The following is a 17715-nucleotide window of genomic DNA, read 5'->3' as shown; positions in this document are numbered from 1 at the left end:
TTGCATCTGAAAGAGGCTTGTATTCAGGTTAATTTCTTTATAATAAGATCCTTTTAATTCAGACACCTTATAATTTCTCATGCAAGACATTTTATTTCTGTTAAGGATTCAATATCCACTAAGAATGTAGGCCTTGATCATGCAAAAATGTATGCATACATTTCATTTTGTGCCTACTGTGAATAATCTCACTGAGTCCAGTGGAACTACTCACAGGCTATGTCTAAACTGCACTGTTAAATTGGAAAAAGAAACGCAATTTGCGGTATGCAAATTGTGTATCTTTTTCTGATTTACATTCGAAAGAGGCTCTTTTGAAATTTGTCGTGTCTACACAGCAGCAAATTGCAAAAGAAAGTGCTCTTTCAAGCTTTCCCTTATTCCTCATAGAACAAGGTTTACAGGGATGGCAAAAGAGCACATCCTTTCTTTCGAATTATTTTTTTTAAAAAACGGACACTTTCCTTGTACGCGGCGTTGTTTTTTGGGGATACTTCTAGTATCCTGAAAAAGCAATGGAGTCTAGACATAGCCACAGTGTGTAAAAGTTTAGTATATAATTAAGGCATCACAGGAATGGGTCATAAATGAGATCTACATTATGAATTTTTCCTAGTACAGTAAAACCTGTGTTATCCAGCCCTGTAGCAACCGTCCAGAAAGCTCTATAAACCAGCCTTAATAATATTAATATAAAGTCCAGTTTATAGTCCAGTTGCTAGGGGACCAGCAGGCTTCCTGCTTGGTTCTGCATGGCTCCTTGGAAGCAGACACATCCCTGCTGCTCCTAAGCAGAGGTACAGTCACAGGGGGTTTGGAGTGTAAGAGGAAGTACAGGGGTGGGAGCTGGGGCACAGGAGGGGTTTTGGGATGCTGGATTCAGGGGCACTTTGTTTAAGATAAAGAAAAAATGTCTTTTGAGCTCTCCCTTTTCCTTGATTGTCCTGTTGAAATGAATGAGGTGTGAATGGAGAATGAAAGGTGAGCACATCCAGCATCAGTTGCAAGGGTCGAGAGTGCCTGGGAGCCAGATCAAGACAATACCTGTAAAGTGAGCTCATTAAGAAGACTGGACATACAGACAGCCTTGGGAATCAAGCATCAAGTGCCCGCCCTTGAAAGACCTCTCTTTAAAGCATTACAAAGGCAAGGTGATGACTAACTGGCTGCATGAGAGGGATAAATATGAGGCATCTTGCAGAGGGACCCCGGATTATTCGTCTTGTCAACATGGGAGCATCGATTTGGATCGGCAGAAGCCCGGCTCCACCCCCCCACATCTAACTCACTTGGCCAGTGCAGTTAACGGGAGCAACTCTTGGTAACAACAAGATGGAGTGTGCTTGTGTGTCTGTGTGTGTGAGTGCATAAGTGTAAGTATCATATGCATGTGAGAAAGTGTTGATTGATCTATGTATGTTCAATAAATGTGGCGTGTTGCCTTATCCCCCTGAAAAAGATCCCGTGTGCTTCTTTTAAGCACAACACTGGGAGTGACCAGACAGCCAACAGAGGCTGTCCCTGGGATGGACCTGGCTCCCGCATTAGGAAGCCAGGATAAGGGACCCTCTGAAGGTAGCTAGGTGGGCTGGGTTCTGGAGTGATGTAGTAGATAGGGCATTTGCTAGGGGAGTATAGGGTGGTGGGTTCAAGTCTCTTCTCTCCTAGGCAAGCTAAGTCCCAGCAACCAGACAGCTAACACAAGAGGGCAGTGTAGACAGGCAACACAAATTTCTTGTGCAAGAAGCCCCTATGGTTAAAATGGCCATCAGAGCTTTTTTACGGAAGAGAGCATCTACACTGCCATGGATGCTCTTGCGCAAAAGCACATGGCAGTGTAGATGCTCTCTTGTGGAAGAGTTTTTGCACAAGAACTCTTCCACAAAAGAGTTCTTGCGCAAGAAGATGCCAGTGTAGACGTAGCTCAAGTATGCTGCATTCTGGGCTGGCTCTGCCTGGTGGGAGAAAGGGGAGGAGGCTCTATATACTACCCCCTACCCCAGGCTGGAGGCATGTTAGGCATGTTACCATGAGTGCAGAGGATCTCTTATTCCTACTTCAAGTAGGAATAAGAGATCCTCCGGAATAGGGCTTTATTCCGGAGGATCGCACCGGTCTGGACGCTCTTTTCCGGCTTTTCCCCAAGCCGGAAAAAAAGTGGCGGCCATGTTTATTTAAATCCCATGGGGGATATTTAAATCCCCCGTGCATTTCCCTATTCCAAAGTTATAAATTAGCATGCCTATTCCAAAGAAGGGGCCAGTGTAGACACAGCCGCTGTGTCTAGACTGGCAAGTTTTTACGCAAAATCATCTGCTTTTGCGGAAAAACTTCCCAGCTGTCTACACTGGCCGTTTGAATTTCCACAAGAACACTGATGATCTCATGTAAGATCAACAGTGTTCTTGTGGAAATACTGTGCTGCTCCCGTTCGGGCAAAAGCCCTCTTGCGCAAATCATTTGCGAAAGAGGGCCAGTGTAAACAGCACAGTACTGTTTTCCGCAAAAAAGCCCCGATCGCGAAAATGGTGATTGGGGCTTTTTTGCAGAAAAGCGTGTCTAGATTGGCCACGCAAAATGCTTTCGCGGAAAAGCGTCCTGCCAATCTGGATGCGATTTTCCGAAAATGCTTTTAATGGAAAGCTTTTCCGTTAAAAGCATTTCCAGAAAATCATGCCAGTGTAGACGTAGCCTTACAGTTTACATTACAGGGCTGTGATAGCCCATTAACAGGGGCCTTGCAGAGACATGTGACCATGTCACCTGATGAGGGGATCCATCTTAGATACTGTAGATGACCCCAAGAGCAGAGAGGAAATTTAAGACTGAACACAAGGGATTGCTGCTTTTTGCAAAATCTATGTACTGGTGGAGAACAGGGATGTACTAGTGTAGGCGATTAACCAATACGCAAAAGCATATCAGTTAATGCTATAGACTCTATGCATTTTCCTCCCCTCCCACATCAGCAATTTTTTTTTAGCAGCAACCCAGCTCAGTCCTGGCTTGCAACAGGTCCAGCACCTCCCCCTGGTGCAGCTCTGCATGTAATGCGTATTAGGAACCAGCCAGGCTGGCACCGCACAGCCAGGCACCAGGGGGCGGAGGGCTCGAGGCAAAGGCTTTCTTTCTCACGCTCGCGAGGGCCAGCACCGCGCCTGCGCAGCTGTCGCCCCCCTCCTCTGCCGCCGACGCAACCCGCGCCTGCCCAGTGCGTCTCTGTCGCCCGCGGCCCGACAGAACCGCGCCTGCGCAGTGATTCCCCCTCCTCCCTCCCTCCGCCCCTCGTAGCGGAAGTGGCTGGGGGGACGGGGCGCTCCAGTTCCGCCTCGGTGTTGTTCGGGCTGCACAAAATGGCGAAGATCGCCAAGACCCACGAAGGTGAGACACGGAGCCAGCCCCGCTCGCTCCCCCCCCCTCCCCCCCGCTGCCTCAGCGCCTCGCGGGCCCGGGCCGGGCTGGCTGTCGTGGCGCGGCGGGCGGCGCAGGCCGCAGCGGGCGGGCGGGCGAGTGGGCCGGGCCTGTGTAATGGCGTCTCCGCCAGGGCCTCTCGGGCTGCCCTTGCGGCGGGGGGGCGGCGCCGGGTCAGCGCCGGGCGGGGGCCGTCACACGGGGGCGGGGGGAGGGGCTGGGCCCCGCGGGTGCGCTTCCTGCTGGGAGGTGACGTGTGGCCCGCGGCGCCCCTGGAGTGGGAGCCCCGCTCTGCCGTGCGCAGCCGCCTCCCGGCCCGGCGGAGAGGCCAGCCAGGGGCCTGGCTCGCCTCGCCTCGCCTTGCCTGCTGCGGCCCGGGCAGGCTCGGGTCCGGGCGCGCTTTCCACGGCAACGTGTCGCGTCTGCCGGCGCATTGCAATTGACTCGCCGTCCACAGCAGGGGCTGGCCGTGGGTACCCCTGCTGGCAGCGCAGTCTCCCTGAGTCAGCTCGTCCTCGCTCAGCCTTCCTACCAGTGCTGTTTCTTTTGCAATAAGGGGGTTGATATCGGGTTGCTAGGGAATATTAGACAATTGTTGCTCACGTAGTGCCAGAGAGTAATGTTGTTTCTGAGGTACCCGTCGCCCTCTGCCCACTTAAGGTTATACACCTGGGGTGGGGAACTTGAGACCCTGGGGCCAGAGGTGTCTCCTAGTTTGCCTGGCTCAGGGCCACCCCTCACCCTAGCATTGCAGAGCCTGCACTGGCTCGCCAACCCCCCACCCCCACATGGAGGGCTGGAGCACACATAATCGATTAGGCTGCCCCCACAAGGGGAACGTGGGAGTGTCTTTCTCTTCCATTGGCCACCTCAGTGAGGGGGTTTGTTTTTTTGTTTTTGCTTCTGTCTTGTGGGTAGCCCCCCAACTGGTTTTTCTGTGGCTCCCTGACCCCCAAAAAAGTTCTCCACCCTGGCTATACTGTAATCTGTCATGGTCTGCAAAATTACTAGATGAGAGCCCAGTTCTACATGGGAGGAACACTGTTGACTTCATTGAGTCTGAGTAGATATAAACAGATCTGTTCAGTCACAATCAGTTTGCAGAATTGGGCCCTTAAACGCTTTAAGTGCGATGACAAATTATAAAAGGTGGGTCTTTGTTGGGGGGGGGGGTTATTTGTAGCCAGATTCATTACTTCATTTTCCCCACTGAGTGTATGCAAAAAATGCCTTTGCAGAACAACATCTGTAATACTTCTGCTCTTGAAATAGCTTTATAACAAATTGAGACAACTGATAGAAATTATTTACATGTGTGGGGGACTACTAAGTACCCCTATTCTATCTGAATGCCTCATACATACGTTGACCATATGTTTTGATTTTTCCCGGGACTGTCGCAAATTAAAATGCTCTGTCCCAGTTCCCCATCAAGTAGTGAAATGTGCTGGAAAGCCCTGCCGTTCATTTCGCAGCTTGATGGGGACACCAGTGCAGCAGCCTCCTTCCCCAGGGAAGATGCAGGTACCAGGGGATTGTGGGGGTGAAGCAGAAGGGCAGACACAAAGTGGGGGAGGAATGGGCACCAGAAGAGAGAGGCGGGGCAGGTGGGTAGAGGGAGGTGTTAGGAGAGGGGATACGGAGGGGTAGCTTCAGATGATCAGAATGGGGCTAGAGGAGGAGTGGACATGGGGAAGAGAAGGGCTGGTGCAGGGGTGGGTACCCATAAGCAGGGCTTGCCGAGCAGCGTTGTCCAGCAATCTGTGCATACGCAGTTCGCCCGAACCCTGCTCTTCTGGGTTGTAATCTACTTGCCACGGGCGAGTAGATTACATAGATTGTCGAGCCGGACGCTCTCTCGTGCAAGAAAGCTCTGATGGCCATTTTAGCCATGGGGGTTTCTTGCACAAAAAAACCCTGTTGCCTGTCCACCCTGCCTTCTTGAGCAAGAGGTCTTAGTCCTTGTGGAGAGAGGAATAACTCTTGCACAAGAAGCCCTCTTCCAATGCTTTGCTGTACATTTACTTGGACAAGAACATGTGTGCAGTGTAGACGCTCCACAAATTTTTTGTGCATGAACAGCCATTCTTGTGCAAGAAGCCTGCAGTGTAGACACAGCCTGTGTGTTACCACTATGATATTTAGCAGGGCTTCCCTATGCTTGTGGCTCCAGCTGGGGGGTGGGTATAGGAAGGAAGTGCACAGATCCATCTTCCCCACACCCCAGGAGGGGATGGCCCAGAACACAGGGTGGGCTTTATCGGGTGCAGCCCCTAATTCTCCTTTTCTTAATCTAGCTCCGCTGCTGGGGTCAGGTGCATTCCTCCAGCCCAGCGGGGAGAGGCGTTTTTTTCCTAGTCATGGCAGCCCTGAGCCGCTGCACAGGGCTTATTTGGCAGCCGTGTGGCGGTGCAGCTTAGAGGGAACTCTACTTGTGGATTGTTCAAATCCTTGAGTGCCGTAGGTTTGTCAGCCTCAATTGTAAGAATAGATCAGACTTATCACTCTGCAGAAAATCTGAATATTCTGTGGTTTGTCAAGGCTGCAGTCTCTTTAGTATCTTCTCTGTGTTACCAGCTTTGATAACCCTAATTTACCAAAAATGGTAACAATGCAAATATACATGCCAGTCTTGCAAACATTCACATTCTCATAAGAACATAAGAATGGCCGTACTGGGTCAGACCAAAGGTCCATCTAGCCCAGTATCCTGTCTACCGACAGTGGCCAGCACCAGGTACCCCAGAGAGGGTTGACCGAAGACAATGATCAAGCGATTTGTCTCCTGCCATCCCTCTCCAGCCTCTGACAAACAGAGGCCAAGGACACCATTTTATCCCCTGGCTAATAGCCTTTTATGGACCTAACCTCCATGAATTTATCCAGCTTCTCTTTAAACTCTATTATAGTCCTAGCCTTCACCGCCTCCTCTGGCAAGGAGTTCCACAGCTTGACAACACGCTGTGTGAAGAAGAACTTCCTTTTATTAGTTTTAAACCTGCTACCCATTAATTTCATTTGGTGTCCTCTAGTTCTTCTATTATGGGAACTAATAAATAACTTTTCTTTATCAGCCTTCTCCACACCACTCATGATTTTATAGACCTCTATCATATCCCCCCTCAGTCTCCTCTTTTCTAAACTGAAAAGTCCCAGTCTCTTTAGCCTCAATTTAACCAGCTTCATACAGCATTGGCTTTAAAAGGACTCTGGACTAAGCATAAACATAAGTTATTGAATTGGTTGGTCTAATTGCCTTGGTGTTAGTCTTGGATCACAAATGAAAATATTTTTTGTTTTATACTACTTTTCTTTGTATATAGTCAACATGAATAACAAACCACATTCATATTTTGGAAATACTACTTTGGTAGTGTGTTCAGTGATGCAACTGTGAAGTAGGGATGTAAAAGAGTAGCCTAGGCTTATCAGGTAGTTGAGTCGACTACTCACATTCTCCCCCCTCCCGCCTCTGTATCTAAAAGTTGGTTCCCCCAGCACCGTCTCCATAGTAGCACTTGGACCCCCTCCCTGGCGCTTCTGCCTTTCAGTGGGGGGGGGGGGGGGAGAGGAGGAAAGGTTGCTTCAGCAGAAGCCCTTGTCTGCGTGTGCGTGTGTGCGTGTGTGTGTGTGTGTGTGTGTGTGTCCGTCCTAGCTCCCTGCTGGAACCCCCATGGACAGGGGCTGTGGGACCCAGTGTGAGCTGGGACTGTGCAAGCCTGGCTCCTGCCGAGTCCAGAAGCTACCCACGCTGTGGCTCTGCAGTTTAAACATACAGGTTGAAACTCTCTTAACTGGGATTCTCTGGTCTGGCATCGTCCGTCCAGCATGGATGTTGCAGGATCAGAGTGTCCTGGTGAAGGACCATATCAGCAAGGATCCCTGCGGGGCTGGCAGGGCAGTGGGCCATGGCAGCAATGGCCGCCCAGCGCGATGGCAGGACAACAGAGCCTGCAGGAGGTGGGGAGCTAGCTAGGAGGCCAGGGGGCCAGTGACAAGGGTACAAAAATAACCTCACCTGGTCTGACAAAATCCCTCCCCCAGGACCAGTCAGTTGCCAGTCTAGGGAGGTCCAGTCTGTAGTGGGAGCTGGACTGCCTGCTTTCCCAGCACTTACTACATTTAAACTGCAGAGCTGCAGCAGGAGTAGCTCTTTCTGAACACCTTCCCTTACCAACTAATTGTGTAGTCGGTACAATTTATATAGACTACACAATTACCCAGTTACCTCTTAGCATCCTTGAACATAACTATGAAGTGCTATATATAGCTAAATGTTCCAATGTCGGAGGAAAACATGTATTGTTCAGCAATATTCCAGAGATTAACAGCTTCAAATCCTTATTGTCAACTGGATAATTTAAACTTTTAAAGGGAAGCTTATATATAAGCACCCAAAAGTGATTCAGTAAAAACAAAAGTGAAACTGAACAACTGTGCTCGTTGTCTCCTCTATGAACCTTACAGCACCATAAGGTCTCACATATAGCTGCTTTTTGCCTGCAGAAGTAAGGTTCCATGCTGGCATAATGAAACGACCTCCCAGAGAATGGTGTTAGCTGTGTCAGCAATTTTTTCCCCATAAATCTGACTAGCAGAAGTTTTACTGACAGAAATGGTGTGCAGCTATAGACTAACTGAAGTAGACAAAAAAATAAAGTAGCGATGTTAAAATGAATTTTTCATTGATTACACATTCACATGAAGGCTGAGGGAGCGGGAACTGGTGCTCATGGGAAGCTGGGTCCCTGTGAATACCAGCTCCTGTTTTACCCCCACATTCCTTGCTGCTTCCTTTTTTATCAGAGACGACACCACGTGGGGGCAGGCAGCTCTGGGGTAGCTCCCCACCAGCACTAGCTAGGCTCTCCTGCTACAAAACTTCCCCTATTGCTACAACAGTTCTACCACCTTCTGTTGGTATAGGACTGATAAACATTGATGTTTTAAGCAATATCACATAAACCAATCTGCACAACATTACTTAGGATGCTGACAGATACGGATGCTTTGATATAGTTGAGTTTTATCGTGGTGTTTCTGAATCACTGGTAATGATGAGAAATTTGTGCAGCCAGTTCCTGTTTAAAATAGACAGTTGTGGGTACACAGGGAATGCAGAATTGGGGACTAAATCAATGCTGATCTTAAACCAAGAGGCACTGTGGTGTTTCAGTTCATGTGTTTTTAAAGAGAGATGGCTTGAAAGTGTCATGGTGAGGTACCATAATTGTCATATCTAAGTGCTTTTCAGTTTTGCTCAGTTTACAGTTAAAATGCATTTTTCTATCCAGCAGTCCTACAGACTGCTCCTGAGCCCTCAGACTGGATTCTTTAATAGTAGCACATGGTACCAGGTTTAAGGATTTGGCAGGTCCCTCAGTTGCATATGTATAAAATATTTCCTTGTATCCCTACCATAATATGACCCGCTGTCATCAGTGACTGTGTGAGAGAAAAAGAACCCAGCTTAGATTTCAGATTTGATTTTTAGTTTGTAGAACTGACAGATACAATTAAAAAGATGGTGTTTTTCCCTACATGAAGCATTTTTATGTAGAGTCAATGACCTGCAATAAACTAGAATCCTAAAAGGCCTTTTTTGGAGGCACTTCAAAGTTAGCTTGATTTGATTCTGTGTTTCTCTGTGGCCCAAGATTTCAGATTTTAAAATAAGCTTTACAAAACCTAATATTGGTACCTTTGCTGAAAGTATAGTTGTAAATTAAAAAGTTCATAGTTTAGTTTTCTAAACATTTTATAGGATTTTCGATTCAGTATGGTGTTTAATGTAAAATAGCTGGAAAATAAAACCAGTTACGCAAAAATGTAGAGCAATAATAAAGAACACAAATAGTGAAAGGTTTTTAAAAAATTCTTTCAGCTTTTATTATCCTTAGATGATATACAACTGACAGTGCTTCTTAAAATTGAGCATTAAACTATTTGTGGTGCTTACAGATGTAAGGATGTTAAATAATGACTAATTGAATAGTCGATGCATTTTGCTTTGACTATTCAATTAGTCAATAGGGCGCTTCTGCTTTTGAAGTGTAGTAACAATCCTAGTGCTTACACTTCAAAGGCAAAAAGTGCCAGAAGGCCACAAAAAGCGCTGATCCCGGGCTCCACGCAGCACTGTCGCTTTGAAATGCTGCATGCATCCTGGGGACAACCCAGCTGGCCCCGGGCTCCATGTGGTGTTTCAAAGCGGCAGCGCCGCATGGAGCCCAGAGTCTGGCCCCAGGCTCCAACCGGCACTGCCACTTTCAAGTACCCGCCCCCCCCATTCACTTGCTGCCTCTTTCTAATAGAGATAGCAAGGTGGGGGGAATGACTAATCAACTAGCCTGTCAATTATCTGATAAGCATTTGCTTATTGGGTAGTCAACTAGTCCTTCACATCCCTATACAGATGCTTATGGAATATCTGCAAGTATGAGGTATAATCCCAGTGTTTTGGTTAAGTACAGTAAACTTCCGATAATCCGGCACCTTTAGGACCCAGGGGGTGCCGGATTATGAGGTATGCCGGACTATCAGAAGGGGGGGAACTATGAGGAGTCTGGGGTGGAGTGGGGGGGGATGCGCTCCTCGGCGCTGCGGGACCAACCTGGCAGCACCCTAGCTGCTCTGCCCCAGGCTTCCTGGAGTCAGCCGTTGCTGAAACTGACCAGCGGCTTCCCTGAGTCAGCTGCTGGTCAGTTTCAGCAGCGGCTGAATCCGGGAAGCCGGGGGCAGAGCAGCTCCAATTGTCCGGCTGCCCAGAGCACTTCCGGGTTCCAGATGGTGCCGGACCATTGGATGCCAGACCACTGGAGTTTTACTGTACTGGGTTTTGTAATTATTTGGTCTGCTGAAATTGGCTTCTCCAGTTTTGATCAGATGTGCTTAGGATTGCAAATTCAGGCAGCCAGAAAAGGAAAGTAAACACTGCTGCTGGCTCTTTCCACAAAGCCACATTCCTTTTACTAAGGCATAGCACTTTCTAAATCCCAGAATTTAGTTCTTCTCTTGGCAGCTGGGTAAAGGAGATTACTTCACTTCTCTTCCCTCTTGGTTATTGGCAAGACAGATTTGCATTCTTAAAATCTCTAGTTAAGTGAAGTACAATAGGATTGCCAATACAGCTGTAGGTTTTGTGGGGATTTTGGCCTCTTTGCTTTTGAAACGACATCTTCACTATCACTTTGACATATTTTGAGTAAATGTAATATTAAATTATAATTGCAAGTTTAATTCTTGGTGTGGCATTAGAAGCATCAGGAACACACACTATAATTCCATTTAAAATAGTAGCCTTTAACAGTTCTAGGGGCAAATAATTCCTTATTTCTTGTTTGCTGGTTGGGTTGGGAATATAATGGAGTTGCACATTTGAGCCTTCTGGAGGTAGTGAATGTCTGGTGTTGTTGTAGTTTTATTATCATGCTCATTGATTTATGGCCTTATCCTGCACACATCAAAGACAGTGACAAAACTTCCATTCATTTGTTGGAGCATGACTGAGTTCTTGAACTCTGTTGTTTCTGCTTAGCCAGAATAATAATAGGTGGTTGAAGCTGCAGATGCAAATCGAGTGTCAGGAGCAAAGTTTAGTATAACTGCCAAGGTGAATAAAAACCTAATGTCCTTAATTTTTTTTCTAAAGCTTGGCAAATAATAAAGTGGTTATAAATTTCAGTCTTGAATAAAGGGGTTTTATTTGTGACTGTTTCCCTTTTTGTCCTCAAACAGAAAAAATGTCCCTGAGAGAGAATTCTGTTAATGCACAGTTAAGGGTCAAAGAGGTTTTTAGTGTCCTTCAGAAACACTGAGTTCAGTAAAATCCAGATTTCTGAAAACCAAGAAATATAGTGTTAGGTGTAGCTATATTTAATGGTGCTCCTTGACAGAACCGTGAGATTTGTGTCAGACTGTGTTAGGATGGCCACTGGAATTCAATATGCTAAACTTAAGGATGCTATAATATCTCTTGTCAAAGCATATTTTACATATTTTGTATTAATTTCAGTTTTAATGTTTAAACTGGTTTATTTTAAAAAAGTAGTGCAATAAGTCAATTTTTATTTTAACAGAATCTTTGACTTTTATGCTCTCTTGTAGGTTGTTAGTGTCAGGGCATAGGGAACTTCTTGCCATGGGAATAGTCAGCAGTTAGGTGAGAGGCTGAACATGGTCAGTGGGTTTGATGAAGGTTAAGTGAAAGTATAGTATTAGATGCAAATCTTTCTATATATTTTAGAAACTTAGATCTGTCTGTCTCGGTCCATCAGTCTGTGAGTCCATTTGTTCAAGAACAACTCATAAACAGTAAGAGCTAGAAATACCAAATTTAGTTAGAGAAAGCTGCATGCCATAACTTAAAGCAAGGTAAGACAAAGGAATGTGCCTGAAATTTTCTCATAAAATGGGAACGTGAGGGGGTCTGATGGGGGGACATTTATACTGTAGAATGACTAGAGGGGGCAGCAAGGGGCCAGAGATGGGGATTGGGACAGCTAAAACCCTGTCCAGCAGAGTTTGTTTGTGTGTCTGTCAGTCCCCCAGCCAGGGGACATGCACCCCTCTCCCGGCTGTGGCTGCTGCAGCAGCCATGGGCAGATGCTTCTCACTGTGATGAGATGCTGTGATGAGAGAATGCTGGGGTTGTCCTCTCTCTGTGGGGTAATCTGTCTACTGAATAGGGATGTAAAATCCTATTTAATTGGTGTCTAGAGCAGCCCCTGCCTCTGTGTTCCCTCCTTCCCCCACCCCGGCCCACCCGCTGCAGGCATTCACAACAACTCCTGCTTGCAATGTGCTGGGCCAACTGCAGACAGGGACAGCTCCAGACACCACAGTGGGTAGGAAGCCACTCCAGCCCCTACTGATTAACTGTAACCAGTAAAGGTGATGCTCACCGGTTAACCTGTCACATCCCTAGTACTGAATCCCTCACCCCAGAGCTAGGGATGTAAGCGACTTCTCCAAAGAGGGGGAACCAGGAGCCAGTGCTGGGGGAGCCCTCTTAAAAGCTGGTTCCCCCCTGCTCGGTCTGTGTGGTGTGGAGCAGGTGGGCAGGGGAGGCAGAGGCACAGCATCTGGGACCTGGCACAAGCCAGGACTACTCAGTCCTGGCTAGCGCTGTGTCCCGGACCTACCCTCACTGCAGCTCTGCCTTTTAAATGTAGTAAGAGCTGGGCGGCTCTTACTACATTTAAAGTGCAGAGACACAGCGGTCCAGGATCTGGAGAGATCTGGGTCTGGGATCTACCCCCACTGCGGCTCTCCAGTTCAAATGGCTGCAGCTCTGTAGTTTAAAGGTTGCCTGTGCACCCAGTTCCTACTCCATTTAAATTGCAGAGCTGCAGCTGGGCCCCTTATCAACTAATCGTGTAGTTGATACAAATTGTATTTACTACACAATTAGTCAGTTACCCACTTCTTAGCACACTTACCCAGAACAGTGATTTAAATGAAGAAAACCAAAACTTGTTGGGAGTTAAGGACTCAAGCAAATCTGGGTAAATCTTTTAGTGTACCTATAAAGGTGAAAGTGTTACAAAATTTAACAAATCTGATGTTTTCTGTGAAGTAGGCTAAGCGTTTGAGTGTAGGGCAAGTATTAGTAGCTCTTGTTCATTACACTGTAAAAGTGGTATGTGTAACACACACATACATATATAGCTAAACGGGTATATTGGGGCATCCTTCAGAGGGCAGTTAAAAACATGTACCTTAACTCTTTATTTCCTTCTTTCCGGAAGTTTGAGTTTACTGAACTTGAGTTGCTGGAATGGCATGAGATATCATGGGGCAAGGTTAACAAAGTCCTTTGTTGTAGAATTTCTTAGGTTGTTTGTTTAAGAAAAAAACAGAAAAATGTTGGCAGGAGTTAGTGGTCATTTATGCGGTTATAATGTAAGTGCATAGCTGAAATGCTTCTGTGGCCAGGCAATAATACTACCTAGATCTTACATATCACTTTTCATCAGTAGATCTCAAAGAACTTTACCAAGGAGGAAAATCTGATTATCTCCATTGTACATGTGGGGAAATGAATACACCACAGTGAAGTTTCTTGGGCAATATGAGCCAATTCTATGCGAGTGGCAAAAATTAGAACCCAGGCTTTCTGAATTCCAGTCCATTGTTGTCCGGATAGTCCCCATGGTTGCTATGTGATTCCTCAGTGCCCTAACCTCCACACACTTTGTTATAGTGGAATGGGGATAATGATTGTACTTCAAAATGTTTGGGATGTATGCTAAATGGGCCAGTCACAGAAATATGACATGATTTATAGCATAAAAATCGTGATTATATGCTAGTTACGGTGTCTTCAAGTATGTAAGAGAAGATTGGTGTGTGTTTCCATCCTCTCCCTCATTGCCTGCAAAGCATATCAATGTCCCCACCATTTGTAGCTTACCCTCCCTTTTGCTGAACCATAGGCCAGGTGTGTACAAAAAAAATCTTAATTTGGCAGGCAGCTCCATGGGAGAGGGTATGTGGTGCTACTGTTGTGCCGTGTGTTTGGAGTTTACAGCCGCACCTCCTAGAGCATCTCCTTTGGTGGTGCAGTGAGCTGAGGCTGCAGGGGAAGGGGGACTGGACGGGAGGAACTGGGGGCTAGAGGCCCCCCCGCCCCGGTGAGAGCATGGGGGCTGTATAAAAGGGTCAACCTGTGGGCCCTCCTCTGATTTAATCCTTAGGTCTACTCAAAAAGAGCTGATTGAATGAGTCAGCTTTACAAAAAGACTTGAGGTGGACTATATGTCAGAACCCCCCCCCAAATTTGGATTACTAACCCTAAACCCAGGCCCCTCGGAAGCATACCAAGTTGCAAGGAATATAGACATTAGAAAACTGAACTTTAGGCAGAAAATACTTCTCAATTATAGTGTAATTATTCATGAAATAACTTAAGAATGTGGAATCCAGTTTTAATTATTTGAATAATTTATTAAAAGGGTTATGATTACATTAAACAATTCAAGATCTTTTTGTATAAATACATTACATGAGTTGAGGAATAGGATTAGCTGCTACTCTCCAAATTTAAGTTGATTTAGATTGCAAAATAAATATGGAGAATGGCTTTCCCTAAAATATTATGTAGAACAGAGAAAATAATGTTTTCACTAGTTGTTCTCAATAACTATGAAATATAGCCTTTAAGTCACAGTGAATGAAGTAGAACTATTGTTGCGATTTAAGGATAATATTTTGCAATACTTATAGATATTATTCTAATATAACGGTGTGCATAAGAGATGCTACTGTAAGAGGATCACTTGGGAATAAGAATATTTTTTTAAAGTCTTTTTGGTATAAAGCTGGATGTTGTCTTATTTGTTGAATTTTTCTCAAATGTCTCACCACTTATCACATTTGTAAACACTTTGCTTTGACAACAAAATTAGATGATAATAGTAAAATTGATGTTTTCTTTATAGATATTGAAGCACAGATTCGAGAAATTCAAGGAAAAAAGGCTGCCCTTGATGAAGCGCAGGGAGTAGGCCTTGATTCCACAGGATACTATGATCAAGAGATTTATGGTGGCAGTGACAGCAGGTTTGCTGGATATGTGACTTCTATTGCAGCAACTGAACTAGAAGATGTAAGTAAAACATATTCTTTGATTTAAGGAAAGCAGTCAAAACAATCCAGATCTCAATTTTGGTTCTCTGAGCAGTTATAAATTATTCAAATAAATAAATAAAAACTAACAGCTTTCTTCACAGATTGAAATTTTAAGATTCAAATATTCAAACTAAGTAAAATTGAAAAAATTGACATACATTCTAATAGTAAAATGAGAAAAGATTGTCTTTTTGATAGTATTTAATTTTTTCTACAATGTCCTTAAGTAAAAGACTGTCAGAACATTGAGTCTTAATGCTTACACTGTTTAAACAAATATTTTACATCTTATCCAAAATTCTATTTGTGCGAATAGTCACCAAATGCTTGTTATGTCTTCTGACTATAAAGATGTAGAACATGTATTTCAGTAACCTGGGTATACCCTTTAAAAGAGTATATCGGGTACGGGGAAAGAGTAAACTAAACTAAACAAAATTAAGCTGACACTTCTAATTCAAAAGTTGGTTATGTAGTAAGTATTTTGATAGTTGCTTACATTTTTTTGTCTATTAGCTGTTATTAGAACAGGTAAAAAACTAGACATGTCAATGGTTAACCAGTGGCCCATTTGGGCTGGAGCGGTCCCCCCTCCGACAGCAGGGGCCTGTTCCAGTCCAGCCAGGCTTGCCATGCTACACAATGCGCAGTGGGTGCCCCAGCCCGCCTGGGCTGCTTTTTACTCGCATGTAGTGCAGCGCAGTGGGTCCAGCCGGAGCAGCGCCCGTCTGATGTGGGCCCGACTTGGCCAGTGTAGCCCCCTATTTGCCCCCATTTAAGCAGTTTACTGGTTAAGCACAACATTTAACCATGTTCCTGATTAAGTGGGATTTTACGTCCTTATCAAAAACACAAGCCTCCCACAAAGGCAGCAGCGGGGCAGGTGGGAGCCAGTTCTTGAGGGAAAATCGGCTTTTGGCACCAGCTCCACAGAGCCGCCTCCACCCCTCACGCTCCTGCCTCTGTATCAGGGGCGCAGGGGAGGCTGCTGCGGAGCAGCCTCTGTCTGGAGGGAGCTCGGGCCCTCAGGCGGACGGGGCTGTTGCTGCCCAACCCTCTGGCTCTGTATAGGTACTTTCCACATGAGAAGCTCTAATAATATTTTGTTTAGAATTGCATTTGTGATTCAACAGCTGTTGAGTTGACATTTTCTTTGTAAGTTTCTGGTTCCTTTCACTCTACCCTAACCTCCCAGGTTTCACATCAGAATTCTTTCCTGAAACTGTAATTCACGTAGCCATTTTCTTTTCAAAACTTCTGATTGAATTGCTTTACTAGGGATTATGTAGAGTGGAGACTCTTATTAGCTATAGTACATGTATCTGGCATCTTAAGTTGCCAACAATTGGTGCCAGAGATTATCTGGCACTTCTATTTAATAACTATAGGCAGTGTACTTCACACTTGACACTACATGTTAGAACATTTGATGTCTGCACCTTGGTAAGCTATATTTTTATAATGTGGGTAGCATCAGTTGAGCAGCAGTTTATTTTTTTTGGAGTAAAACTACCTTTATAGGAAGGGGAATAAATTGTAGAGTAAATGTGCCTGGTTCTATTTCGATACAATAGACATCTGTAGCCATAAAATATAAATTATGCAACATTCAGTTCAAAATAAATAATTTTATCTTTCTGAATATTTTTGTTTTGACAGGATGATGACGACTACTCCTCTACAAGTTTGCTTGGCCAGAAGAAGCCGGGGTACCATGCTCCTGTGGCATTACTTAATGATATACCACAGTCAACTGAACAGGTGAAAAATTTTTAATTTGAATATGAAACAAGTTATTTTAGTTGTTTTTGTGTGAGTTTTTGGGTTTAGTAAAACATTGTACAATATAGTACCAATTTATCGTTGTTCCTATAGTTTTTATGTTCCATATTTTAAAGATAATATCCTATAGACTTTAATACCCTGTCACGGGGCTGATGTGCCCCATCCCCACTTGGAGTGGGGAGGGGGTATTTGTGCTCCCGGTGGTCACGCCATCACATCTGGGACTAGGAATATTAATGGTTAACCAGTAAGCCTCACCCTTAATGGGTGAAACTTACTGGTTACGGTTAACTTGTTGGGGCTGGAGCAGGCCCCTTGAACCCCACCCAAATCAGTTTAATAGGTTAATTGGTTAAACTTAACATTTAATCAATTAACTAATTAAACAGGGTTTTAGATCCCTGTACAGGACACTGCAGCCTAATGGCCTAAGTCCATTTCTACTGTCTGCCTTTAAGGCAGCGTGGCCCAATGGCCAGAGTCAGTTATAGCACCCCTTTTTCCCCCAAGGTCCTAACAGCAGTGAGGTGGACCACTACAGGGTCAATAGGGAATTGAACTCAGTCGGGTGGGAGGTATCACTCTCTTGCCCCTCTCTGAATCACTTCCTTCCCTGTGTCTTGAGGCTGCCATTCATGGGCTATTGGGGTCACTGGGCTCATCCATGAAGTGGACCCTTAGTTCTCTCTGGGCTTCATGGGCACTCAAGATTTCCTGGCCAAGATATCAGCAGTTCTTTTGAAGGAGCCTCTGCCACATGTCTTTTCTCTCTGGCCATCTGCCCACTCTGAATGAGCTGAGCTACTGCCTTTTATATCTGGTCCATCATTGGAGCATGCCCAGGAAGGCCATTGGAATGTGGCCTCCTCAGCCCAAAGTGTAGGATTA

The 17715-nt window shown here is 45.4% G+C and overlaps 1 protein-coding gene across 1 annotated transcript in view; it reads left to right on the top strand.

Moving 5' to 3' along the window:
- Positions 1–3233: 3233 nt before the first annotated feature.
- SF3B1 (splicing factor 3b subunit 1) overlaps positions 3234–17715 on the top strand; it is a 47856-nt gene continuing 33374 nt past the window's right edge. Inside the window, exons 1-3 of the mRNA XM_075934247.2 lie at positions 3234–3381; positions 14853–15019; positions 16702–16803. Coding sequence (XP_075790362.1) covers positions 3354–3381; positions 14853–15019; positions 16702–16803 — 297 coding nt within the window. The 5' untranslated portion in view covers positions 3234–3353. The remainder of the gene's footprint in view (positions 3382–14852; positions 15020–16701; positions 16804–17715) is intronic.

Source organism: Pelodiscus sinensis, chromosome 7 (genome assembly GCF_052426305.1).
Source record: "Pelodiscus sinensis isolate ZL-2025 chromosome 7, ASM5242630v1, whole genome shotgun sequence".
NCBI classification, from domain to species: domain Eukaryota; kingdom Metazoa; phylum Chordata; order Testudines; family Trionychidae; genus Pelodiscus; species Pelodiscus sinensis.
This window is presented reverse-complemented; position numbering and strand designations above follow the sequence as displayed.